The sequence below is a fragment of the Hypanus sabinus genome, chromosome 6 (genome assembly GCF_030144855.1).
Source record: "Hypanus sabinus isolate sHypSab1 chromosome 6, sHypSab1.hap1, whole genome shotgun sequence".
Taxonomy (NCBI): Eukaryota; Metazoa; Chordata; class Chondrichthyes; order Myliobatiformes; family Dasyatidae; genus Hypanus; species Hypanus sabinus.
In genome coordinates, this window is record NC_082711.1 from 57,765,052 (window position 1) to 57,778,048 (window position 12,997).

Here is a 12,997-nt window from a genome sequence, read left to right on the forward strand (position 1 = left end):
GAGGGCTGTCAGAGGTTACAGCGGGACATTGATAAGATGCAAAACTGGGCTGAGAAGTGGCAGATGGAGTTCAACCCAGAGAAGTCTGAAGTGGTTCATTTTGATAGGTCAAATATGATGGCAGAATATAGTATTAATGGTAAGACTCTTGGCAATGTGATCTTGGGATCAGAGGGATCTTGGGGTCCAAAGCCATAGGACGTTCAAAGCAGCTGTGCAGGTTGACTGTGTGGTTAAGAAGGCATACGGTGTATTAGCCTTCATCTACCATGGGATTGAGTTTAGGACCCCAGAGGTAATGTTGCCGCTATATAGGACCCTGGTCAGACCCCACTTGGAGTACTGTGCTCAGTTCTGGCTGCCTCACTACAGGAAGGGCGTGGAAACCATAGAAAGGGTGCAGAGGAGGTTTACAAGGATGTTGCCTGGATTGGAGAGCCTGCCTTATGAAAACAGGTTGAGTGAACCTTTTCACCTTGGAGCAATGGAGGATGAGAGGTGACCTGATAGAGGTGTATAAGATGATGAGAGGCATTGATCCTGTGGATAGTCAGAGGCTTTTCCCAGGGCTGAAATGGTTGCCACAAAAGGACACAGGTTTAAGATACTGGGGAGTAGGTACAGAGGAGATGTCAGGGGTAAGTTTTTTTTTTTAAACGCAGAGAGTGGTGAGTGCACAGAATGTGCTGCCTGCAACAGTGGTGGAGGCAGATATGATAGGGTCTTTTAAGAGAGTTTTGGATAGGTACATGGAGCTTAGAAAAATAGAGGGCTCTGGGTAGCCCTAGTAATTTCTAAAGTAGGGGCATGTTCGGCCCAACTTTATGGGCTAAAGGGCCTGTATTGTGCTGTAGGTTTTCTATGTTTCTATTCAAGAAAACCATCATGGGCCTAGAGCCTTGCATAGTGTGACAAACTTGGTTCAGTAGTTGCAGTCCTGCCTCTGAGGTACAACTCCTGAGGTGCACTCCTGAGACTTGAACCCAAAATTTAGATTCACCTGGAGTTGTACCGAGTGTGCTACACCAGCAGAGGTGCTTAGGTGAAGTGTAAACTTTGGCAGTGCTCCCTTCACAGGTGAACAGCAGAAGTTCCCTTGCTTCAATTTCAAAAACGGTTGGGGTGGGCTTTCCCCTGTATTTTGGTCAACATATTTTTTTATTGTAAACTGGTTTGAAATGTCCTGAAGTCACAAAATATTTTACATAAATTAAGGTTCATTTCCCCCCCAGTAGTCACACTAGTAATAAAACAAATTTGAATAAGGTACATCCAGTAAGATAAATAATAAAACATGATCATTTTGCAACTAATCCTTTTCCTACCGTATTTTGTCTAAATTCCCTGCCATACCCAAATGTAAGCTATAAGCATGTGTGTGTGTGTGTGTGTGTGTGTGTATATATGTGTGTGTAGTTTATACATACAGATCAGTAGCAGTAATGCTAAACATTTTCAACATAAAAGATTCTAAACTAATACTTAAAGCCAGAGTATAATTATGCCCTGGGCTCTAAATGCTCATATACAATGCCCAGAGCACTGGTGATTATAAACTAGTTTGACACTTTCATGTGGTGCTAACTAGGTGCACCTGTTCATCAGATAAGATTTTAATACATTATTTTAATCTCTCATTGATATGAACTATTCTGTTGCTTGAAGATGAAAGGGGAAATTTCAGAAGAAAACTACCAAATTGTATTGCTTGTTCATTATTATTCAGTGAATAATAATATTGGTGGTCCTCTTCGGAAAACTGCCCCTTTAGGTACTTCCTTTGTTCCTTAATCGATTATATTAAATTATCCCCATATATACAATAAACTAACCCTGCCAGGAGTTACTGCGTGGTCTGCCATTTTCACAGACATCTGGAATATGTTTTTCATCTGGAATCCGTTCACTCCAAGAATGTGAGAGTCCATTTGACCTGAAATATTAAAAATACGTGCAAGATAATTCCCCAATTTCACCCTACAAGAAAATGACAGAATAATGTGTTTATTTGTTCTCTGGCATTTCAAAGTTGTTCTATTTGGATGCCAAAACAGAGACCTTGCTCTGTTTCAGTATATTACAGCCATTAACTTTAAATGAGGAAATTTGCATAGTTTAGCTGAAGCAGTAGCCTTTGGAGTGAGGACCCTTGTGTGCTTACCTTGGTGCATGCAGCTCATTACACTGTAGCTTATTCACAAGCAAGGAAGTGGCCTCGTTTGGACATGTGCAAATTCGTGCAGCACTATGCACATTCACAATTTCCCCTTGTGTGCTCTGTATTACTGTTTGTAAGTGCTAATTTTGCTTTGAATACAAGCGGCCATGTTAGACGCTATTCATGGCATTAGGGCCAGTACCGGGAGGAACTGATGCATAGCAGCTCTCCCAGGGTATCTGTGCATGGCATTACAAGCTTTTCCACCTTTTGGTAAATTACTTTGAAGGCTCTCAACATTGCCATCCTCCCCAATTTTCCATATATTTTTCTCAGGAATGGACAGCAGCTGATCTAAATCCAGATTCCAAGATAGGAGGAAATGGGCCATCCTATCAGACCAGATACCTTCTTGGGTAGATAAGCTTAAGTCATGGAGTGTGAATCAACCGGTGACTGGAACCTAGAGAACCAATCGGGTGCCCCTAAGAGGTGATCAGGATAATCAAATGCATAAAATTATCTGAAGAACTTTATATGTCTTCAGTGAATACAATGCCAGGATACTGAATGTTGGAAGTTAAAACAAGCAAAATTCTAAAAGAAACAATAAAACAGAGGCAGCCGCGGCCAAGTACTTACTGTTCCTCTGTTTGTATTTCCTCTTCAGGATGCATGCTTTCTCTATTCTTTCTAGATTCTGAGTTACCTACTTCTCTTTCTCTTTGATATCCAGCTGATTCTATTGCAGTTTGAGATCTTTTTCATTACATTTCTGAAACCTCTACACTGCATTGCCAGAAAACAGACACAGTAGGTAAAATTCCGTGTGAATGAAAGTCTTTTGGAAGTATCTCCTGTCCACAGAGTGAAGGCAGCAAACTTTGGAAAGGAGGGGTGTGGAAGTGAACTGCTCGAATCTGGCCCAGTGTAAACTGATGAACTAAAACCTTTATGACCATCACTGGGTTTTGTCTCAGCATTGTTTGACCATCATTTTGCCGTGTTATAAGTTCACCCCTTCCTTTTCCACCTGCTCTTAAGCTACGTGCAGGTTTTTGTTTGGTGCCTGGGTTAGTTAAAATTCAGAACTGGATACAAAGCCAGTTTTTGCATTAGCACCCCAAACACACACAGGAGGAAATTGGGTTTAAAATGGTATGAAGCTCAAGCTTTTATATAATGTGAGCTTTACTTTATTTGCTATGTAATTAACTCAATCTTCCTGTTGCTTGTAAAAGAGTAGGTTGAAAGAGAAATGCAGACCTTTTCTTAGAACTAGATGCTGAATAGTTTGAGCTGACTCCAGGAGGTATGTCACTATAGAAAGAGTCAGCTTCCCCGGGCTTTTTGACATAGTCTCCTTGTGGCATTTGCCTACAAACAGTGAGAAGGTAGGAAAGAAGAGCCATCAAACCCAGAACAAGTACATCTAGAACTACCATACGTCATAACATATCATCAAATGATTGTGTTCAGAATTCAAATTTAGTTGATGTTATGCTGCATGGTATCACAAGCAACATAGATCAAAGCACACCATGTAGGAAATGAAGACTGTAAAGATAAAGTTGTAATCTTAATTAGTAGTGTGACAAGGATAAAAAATTAAGCAGCCATTGGTATCTGTCATGTTGAACTTAAAGCTGGTCAGCCCAATCATTCACAAGAAACATTAGGCTCCCACCAATTCTAGCCTTAGTTGGCACTCAGATGTATCAGTTTGTCATCCAGGCAGTTGTGTTGGTTCCTGCCTGTTGTGTTAAGTGGAATGTACACAGCATGGAGCCCTGAATTTTAAAGCATAGGGAAAACTAACTAGGCTGCCCGTGGCACACAGGTGAATAACTCCCTTAGGGAGCAGTGCCAAAAGAGGTTGGCACTCCCAGTTCTCTGTTTTTCCATTTGCTGTAGGGAAAGAAGAAGATGAAGGTGAAGGAGGAGAAGGCAATGGTGTAAATTGAGTATGTAATGGGATGGTATGTCCACCGATTAATCATTAATTACCTGTCAGAATTAAAGATTACAGTAAAATAGAGTTAATTCTTAAAGGAAATACATACTTTATAGAGTCCTGAAATGAAATCACATACCTTCTTTCTTGGTAGCTTCTTTCAAAAAATGAAGCAGAGGGAGAAGTAATAAAACAGCAAGTCAAGCTGTGCTCATGACAAGGAAATTGTTTATAAACTACAATGCTAATAACTGCATTTCTTAATGAATAAGCATTAGCACAAGGAATTCATATATTACCAGCATATTACATTGTGGTTCAGTTACTGTATTAGAATAAAAAGGCTTGGACTATTGATCTAGGCAACTTGAATCCCCATGACAACAGCAGGAGAATTTAAATGTAAATAATTAAATAAATCTGGAATAAATAGCTGGCATGAGGAATCATAAACATAAAACTACTGAATTATCATAAAACCCAATCTGCTTCATTAATGCCCTTCAGGGAGATATATTTTAGCCTACACTTGATGAGGCACTTCAGTTTAGTTGACCTTTAACTACAATCAAAAATGGCCCAGGAAGCAATAACTCTGGGGTCAGAGTCATAATTCTGAAGCCAAGTAGTGTCGGAGAATAAATGCCAACATACTCACGATGTCCACATCCCAAACAAACAAATTAAAGTCTTTCTTATTAATCAGTTTTGGAATAAATATCCTACGTTGCAGCCTGCTGTCTCTCTGAGATTTTAATATCTACACCCTGCTACACAAATTCCGAAGCATTTTGTTAAGAATAAAACATCTGTTTTCATTCAGACAACTTCAAACCAGAGGTGTTACTTGTTGAAAATCATTTTAATCTAGAGCAAAGCAATTTCATGTATGCTTTGGGGTAAATTAGCACACACTGGGTATTTTATTTTCTTATGTCTCCCCCACACATATTTTCTGGTGTAAGACCCCTAAAATGATGTCAGCAGAAATGGAGTGTGTTAGCAGCAGGACTTTTAGCCTGATTGGTCAGAGAACATCACCTTTCCCTCACTGAAGTGAGTTTCACAAATCTCTTTACCTCTGAGATTGTTCTGTTCAAAGGGCCAAACCTCAAACTGGATTAGGTTACCTGAACACTATACACCAAGACAGAAGACTTTATCTAGTTTTCTGTTAGCCCATGGGAGCAGACACACTGGGTTCAGGCATCTCTGTACTGTCAGATTCTTCAAAGAATACAAATTCATAGACTTGCCATGACTTATGAGAACCTCCCTCATCTTCCACATCCCTCCCACCCTTACAACAACTGTTTACTCAGAACAACACAACTATAGCTGGAAGAGAAGTGCTTATATTGTTATATGTCTCTGTAGGAACCAGCTGAAAAGATCACACCTGCTGTGCTACTTGCTGATGACCTACAAGGGAATATTGCACTGAAGTTAACAATAATCATTTCTGTGCGGAAGCACACAGGAAAAAAACCATCAATGCTGTAGCAACACCAATAAGACAGCCTGGAGCCAAATATAGTCCAAGATCCTCAGTCCATGCATGTTGCAGCAGTCTGCAGTCGAGCACAATACAGTTTGTCTTCTGCTAAGCGAACACTAGGGGGCAACACCAACCCCAGCTTGGAAGCCGCAGCATACTGCCTCCAGTAGAGCGCACCAACCCCGACACCTCTCTCCTGTGCAGAGGTAGACAGGTGATACTGCAGCTTGAGGCCTTGTCCTTGCTACAATCAAGGCCACACAGCGCCCCCTACCATCCACCCCAGCTGACTGCCAATAAATCAGTGAATTGGATACAGCATTCCACATTAACAATGCCCATCAGGGCCTTGCCGTCACAAGAAGTGTGACTTAAGATGATCACTTGCTTTTAAATTGCACATCACTTCTGCACAATCGACTCCTCTCTGACGCAGGCAGCAGCACAATTTGGACCAAGTTTAGCGGTTTCAGATTTTCCGCCAATGAGCAATTCACTGGTGGGGTAGACCTGCAGTACTTTAAGTTCTTAATGTCCAGCATTGTCTTGTGATCATAAAAAATACATATAAAAAGGACAATAACCGAGTTGACCCCATAGATGGCTGATCAAACATGCCACTATCTTACCTGAAGTCAGTCATCAATGTAGGCACAACTGTAAAGTGAACTAAACTCGTCTATGGTCTAAAAGTGAATGAGTGCGTGGAATGGGCTGCTGGCAGCAGTGGTGGAGGCGGAAACGATAGGGTCTTTTAAGAGACTTCTGAATGGATACATCGAGCTTAGAAAAATAGAGGGCTATGGGTAAAGCCTAGGTAGTTCTAAGGTAGGGACATGTTTGGCACAGCATTGTGGGCTGAAGGGCCTGTATTGTGCTGTAGGTTTTCTATGTTTATAAAGTTTATTCCCCTTATTTCAAAAAGCAATGGTATGTTTAAAGCAGTCTTATGCAGATTTTTTAAAAAACTAACTGTTCATTACTGACACATGAGGAATGGTTTGGTGACATTACAATACGATATGATGGAGTGACTGCACTGAGTTTCAAAGTCTTGCTGGCAGCCTGCAAGCACCTGCCTTCAAGATACAGAAGACAGTCAGTATTTGCACCAACCCTTGGTTGCCAACAATGCATAAACCTCGATTCAGTTTGATAAATAGAGGTTGGATTGAGAGTCTGGATTCAGAATTTATTTACTCATAGAAGACAGAGAGTAGGGGGTGGAAGGCTACTATTCTGGCTGGAGGTTCCTAACACAATGATTGGTTCTGAGACCTCTGTTGTTTGTATATGAATGATTTTTACATGTGCATCAAAGTTCAAAGTAAATTTATTAACAACGTGTCCATATTCAGTGGCCACTTTATTAGTTACACCTGAACACCTGCTCATTGATGCAAATATCTAATCAGCCAATCATGTGGCAGCAACTCGATGCATAAAAGCACATCATTGTTTAGACCAAACATCAGAATGGGGAAGAAATGTGATTTAAGTGACTTTGATGGCATGGTGTGATACTGATGCTCGAATGGGTGGTTTGAGTATCTCAAACTTCTGATCTCCTGGAATTTTCACACACAATTGGCTCTAGAGCTCACAGTGCATTATGTGTGAAACAAAAAACTTTCAGTGAGTGGCAGTTCTAATGAAAGAGATCAATGGAGAATGGCAAGAAGGCAACAGTAACTCAAGTACTTCTTGTGCCTAATAAAGTGGTCACTGATGTATGTCTCCATATACTACCTTGAGATCATTTTCATGCTGACCTTCACAGGAAAACAAAGAAATACAGTTGAATGGGGATTGAAAGGGGGATCTTGATGAGTGGGCATCTCAGGATCTCCATGCCTTCCATCCAGGCTCATGATGATGGTTATCACCAATTATCCCTCGAGATAGACAGATGCCAACCACCACAATTGAATGAAAAACTACACACAAACAAATGCCGACAAACAAGCAATGTGCAGAAGTCAAATTCTGCAAATAATAAATAACACTGAGAACATGATTTATAGAGAGGCCTTGAAAGGAGGGGTTGTGGCATCAGGTGGATTAGCAACTTCGCAGATGACACTGTGGACAGTGTAAAGGACCATCAAAGAATACAATGAGATCTAGACCAGTTACAGATATGGGCAGAGAAATGGAGTATTACCAGGGCAGGTGTGAAGAGATGCCGCTTGAGAGGTAAAATGAAAGGAGGAAGAATACAGTCAATGGTAGACCCCTAATAGCATTGACGTAGAGTGTGATCTTGCTGCCCAGCTCCATAGTTCACTGAGATAAAGTGGTGCAGAAGGCTCATGGCATGCTGGCCTTCATTTGTTGAATACAAGAGGAAGGAAGTCATTGCACAGCCATATGAAGCTTCAGTGAGACTGCACTTGGAGTGTTGTGTGCAGGTCTGATCACCCCACTGCCGAAAGGATGCAGTAACTGTGTCAAGGGTGCAGAAGAGGTTTACCATAATGCTGAGTGGATTTGCAGGCATGAACTACAAGGAAAGTTTGAACAAACTTGGGTTGTTCTCCCTGGGGCAATGGAGGCTGAGGGGAGATCTGAAAGGGGTTCTTAAAATTATGAGAGGCATACTGGAGATAGGGTATACAGTCAGAACCTGTTACCCAGAGAAGACCAAAGGACATAATTTTAAGATTAGATGGAGTAAACTCAAAGGGGCAAGTTGTTTTTACTGCAGAGTAGGTGCCTGGAATAGGTTATGAGAGGTGGTAGTGGAAACAGGCATTTTGGTGCAGCTTTGAGATAGATCCATGAATAGGAAGGGAAGAGAGAGATGTGGATCTTACGCAGGAGGAGGATGACATTTAGTATAAATCGGCATGAAGATTGGCACGGCATCACACGCTGAATGATCGATCTATCCGCTTGTGTACTGCATTGTGTTCTGAGGTTGTGTGCAGTGTATTCACCGTCTTTGTGGACTAGTATAGTCACCCAGTAAACATCAAAGTACTTTTCAAAGTAAAAAGAGACCAAGGCAGCCACGAGTTAACATTGACCTTTAAGTTTCGGCAAAGACTAGGATCTGAGCGATATAATGAGCACAATCATGTTCTATTCTGACCCAGTAAAGCAAAGGAAAATTGAGGGCAGTTAATGCTTTCACAGTTGCACTTTAATGCACCAACTTTTGCTTCACCTTTACATTTGTTTCAAGTTACTTATTTCTTTTAAAGTATCAGTTGTAATCCTGTAAGAAGCTTCCAAATAATCAGCCATAGCAGAAGAAATGAAAATGATCACGAAATTCAATATATGCTACTGAGCTACCAGTATACAAAGAAAACTTCCCTTACATCCCCAGACATTAAATACAAGTAGTTCTGAGCTGGCTGCTGCCTCTCAATCATTTCTAAAAGATTAGCAAATGGAATTTATTGTATATGAAGCAATACTAATTCATCAATTATCTACTTGATTCAGACTTTACCAGAACCTCATTGTAGTTTTAACCTAGCCAGGAAAATGAGACCCAAGCACCATTTGGAAACTGAGAGTCAGTGGCTCCAAGGCTGCAGACTACTGAGTATGTTAGGAGGGAGTCCTAGCAGAAGTGGGCTTAGTAAAGATTAAAGGGAAAGCTCTCTCCCAAGATTGGAAACATCTTTCCTTTTGGAAAAAAACTGTGGTTTTCAGAGGTCAACCAGTGTACTAGCAGAAAATTGGTGGTGGAATTTTTCAGGGAAGCCTCCTCTGACTCGATAATCTACACGTTATACCAATCAATAGCCTTCATCATAACATCAGATTTACTGCTGATTTCCATATTAAGATCTAGTTACAATTCTTCTGAAAATGAACCAGCCCATGCCAGGGAGACTTTTGTTCCCAAGTTCCACCAACATTAGTATCTTTGCAACGGCTGAAGGAGTGTGCTGAGGCCATGATTGACCAAACTCTTAATTGTTCCTGTCATATGGAAGACTAGCAGCTTTGTGAGGAAATGTTACAACAGTGAGCAATTAACTCACTTGTAAACATCTTATTTTTAATTTAATTGTTCATGTGAATACCGGGATATATTGCCTATCCCTCACTGCTGCTGAATTTAACTTCCCAAGATCTGGAGCAGGATTCAAACTCATATCCCAGGAACAATGGGACAGATCTGTGTCTGCTAGTCCAGTTACTACTCTACCCACATAAAACATCAAGAACATAATGAATTATGAGTACTGACCTAGATAGACTCATCGATGGCAATACTGGTTGGCACCCAGAAGGAAGTGCTATTCTATTGACTCAACATTCAGCCTTTCATCACTGGCACAGTATGGCTCCTCTAAAGTATGATATACAGCATGACCCAGAGATCAATATGGAGCAAAAAAAAACCTAATGGCTGGAAGAACTCAGTAGGTCAGGCAGCATCTGCGGACTCTGTATTTCTTCTGTCAGTCCAGACGAAGAGTCTGAAATGGAAGTTGCTTGTCTATTTCCCTCCAAAGATTCTGCATGAGGTGCTGAGTTCCTCCAGCAGTGAGCTTCTTGCTCAAGATGCCAGCATCTGCAGTCTCTATCATCTTCAAAGATCACTATGATTATTATTAGTGTTTAGTCAAATCGGGAAATGCTCATTATATTTTTTCTAAAGATGCACAAAAAACAAGTAACATGGAAAAAAAACAGTGAAGACAGATTTAGTATTGCATAATAAAATAGGTCATAGCAAATTGGTGTCCTATTCAGCTTCCTTTGATTTTATTTCCACTGGAAAACCAGACTAATTGTATCTATTTTATCCAATAAAGTCAGAAAATATGCCCAGTGATATGAGGGTGCAAACTAGGAATCTTGGGACTTTTGCTGAATTCAAAATGCCATATAAAAGCATCTCTATTCGATTAATGTTGAATTCATAATAGACCTGGGTTAGACTGCTGTTAAGGTACAGAAACTTCTGGGAATGCTCTGCAGGTTGAAGCATTTGTGGAGAAAGATAATATTCATCAGACTTCTGATAATGTGTGACCAATCTAAAACAATAGCCCTATTTTATTCTCCATAGATGTTGCTTGACCTGATGAAATAATAACAGCACTTAGTGTTTTATTTCAGATTTCCAGTATCTGCAGTATTTTAGTTTACATTGTGTAGATATGAGCAAATATGTTACCAGAGGTATCATTATGAAAGGATATTTGAGATTTATTTTTCTTCCTGGAGGTTAAAAATATCCTGAATGTTATGAGGAATTACAATGAGATTGAGGGCAACTGATGACTTACAATGGACATTTTGTTGGTGACATTTGAAAATAGTCAAAAGAATTGGCCAGAATGATTAAAACATGTGATGTTCAGTGACATGACCTTGCTGAGGCTGAGAGTCTAAATTATTTAACAGAACATCAGCTGTTTGGGGGAAAATATTAAAGGGGTATGTAGGGCAAGAAGAAGAGAGTGGGATTTGACCATGTGGCTCAGCTGACATGCACGTGCTGATCTGCCAGGATCACAATGAGGCACAGGAAAAGCCTGTATGTCCTGCTCCTGTTCCTTTTCTGAAAATTAGGTAATTTTCTGGTCTTTAGCAGCTGACAGGAATTTTCACCAACCATCTATTTTGTATTAATAAGGATGGCAGCGTGGGAGGTGTGTAAGAGTTCGCCACAGACCCACAAAACTGGCTCTCAATTTCTATCCAAATTCCGTTTTATTTTGGTCAATTTTGGTAAATTAGTGTGACACCAGCACTTTGTAAGAGAACAGATTCTAGCACATTAAACTGTAGCATTTGCTTCAAACATGGTTTCAAGCTATTCTGGAAATAAGCTCAAGGAAGTCACATAGTATCAGAAAAGATAAATTTCTATACTCACTTGTAAAACCATGCTGCAACTGCCAAGACAAGGGCTGCCATCAGGATGGTCCCTGCAATGGTACCTATAATAATATTGGTTCGAACTGATCCTGAAAGAATGGGAGAGGGACACAACAAATTAATCTCCTGGAGAAAACAGTAAATGACCACTTATATCTTTTTTTTAATATGCTTTACTTCATCTCAAAGATTTTTACACCATCATCTGCTCTAGCCATTTCTCATTATCATGCACCAGAAATCCAGTGATAGATCAGTGAGAACTCCCTTTGAATTTCTTTGGATTAATGCACTTCAATCAGTTTCATTTATTTCTGTTTCCAGTTTATCAGTGGAATACACACTACTTAATCTCTTGTGTGTTTCCTAATTAATTTTCTTTGCTATTAAAAAGTAAAATGTGACTATTTATTAATTAAAAAGTTTAACATGTTGACCAATTAACTTCTGTCTTTTAATGATATAAGACACAACTTAGGATCACATAAATTTCAATTTTTGAAATTGGATTGCTTTTTTTCCTTGTAACAAAATGTCGATTTCTGTGAATGAATTAGCATTATTTTTGATTGTATAACATTGTTAGTATTGATCTAGTTTAAGGTGGGTTATATAGGCACAGAGGTACATACGGGATATCTTATGATTTGAAACACTTCCAATTATAAATTTCTTAGCAATTGATAATACCTACAGACATTTACTTTAAAAGGACACAAAAAGTTTGCATGGTTTGGATCCTCAGGGTTCACAAGAAATAAGAAGGCCATGTTCAATGAACGTAAAACTATTTTAAAAAGTTCAGAATCCATGACAAAAAATATAACAACACAAAATAAAGAGGAAAAAAAACAATAAAACCATTAAATGATTTGGTAACAGTAAGCACATCTTCAAATTGTGGCAGCTGGTAGAATTACCCAACCTCCCCTCAAAATTAAAAAGCAAGAAGCATCTTTGGAATGAATTGTTAATAAAATTTAAAATGTTGATTTCAAAATTTTCAAAATAATTATATTATTAGTAAATAATCTTAAACCAAACTTACAAATTAAAAGAATAATCATAACAACATGTTAGAGTTAATATCACATCAAGTACCAGAACAGTCTTTGGCATCATTGACTATTATATTTATATATTATATTTGTCACGTAACTTTAACACAGATTTTGTAGAATTTCAGAGCAGGTTAAAAGGATTTGATTGCAATCCAAGCCTGATGAAACAGCACTAAGATACAATTATTATTATATTTTCTCCCATTACCCTGCTGATTTTTTAATGGTATCTGCCATTATCTTGCCCATTCAATTATCATGACAATAGCATAAAAGTTAGCATAAATTATGAGTCAATAACTGGGTCATGAAGGCTACAAGGAATTGTCAACCTGAACAGACAGGTGAAATAACTTTCAAAAATTAGACTGAAGGTTTGGGAAATAAACAGAACAAAGTGTAAGTTAAAGTTGGTGAAATGAACTTCATATAAAGTACGGAAATGAAATGAGGACAATTAAGAATGAAAAGTG

General features: G+C 39.2%; 1 protein-coding gene across 4 annotated transcripts in view; it reads right to left on the minus strand.

Moving 5' to 3' along the window:
* Window positions 1-12,997, minus strand: part of adam22 (ADAM metallopeptidase domain 22) — a 337,659-nt gene that overhangs the window by 30,027 nt on the left and 294,635 nt on the right. The window contains exons 25-28 of one of the 4 annotated variants that reach the window (XM_059972203.1): window positions 11,462-11,552; window positions 4,252-4,269; window positions 3,425-3,535; window positions 1,833-1,933 (exon numbers count right to left, since the gene is read on the minus strand). In XM_059972203.1, the coding sequence (XP_059828186.1) occupies window positions 1,833-1,933; window positions 3,425-3,535; window positions 4,252-4,269; window positions 11,462-11,552 (321 nt within the window). The remainder of the gene's footprint in view (window positions 1-1,832; window positions 1,934-3,424; window positions 3,536-4,251; window positions 4,270-11,461; window positions 11,553-12,997) is intronic. The other 3 variants (XM_059972204.1, XM_059972205.1, XM_059972206.1) reach the window with 3 other exon arrangements.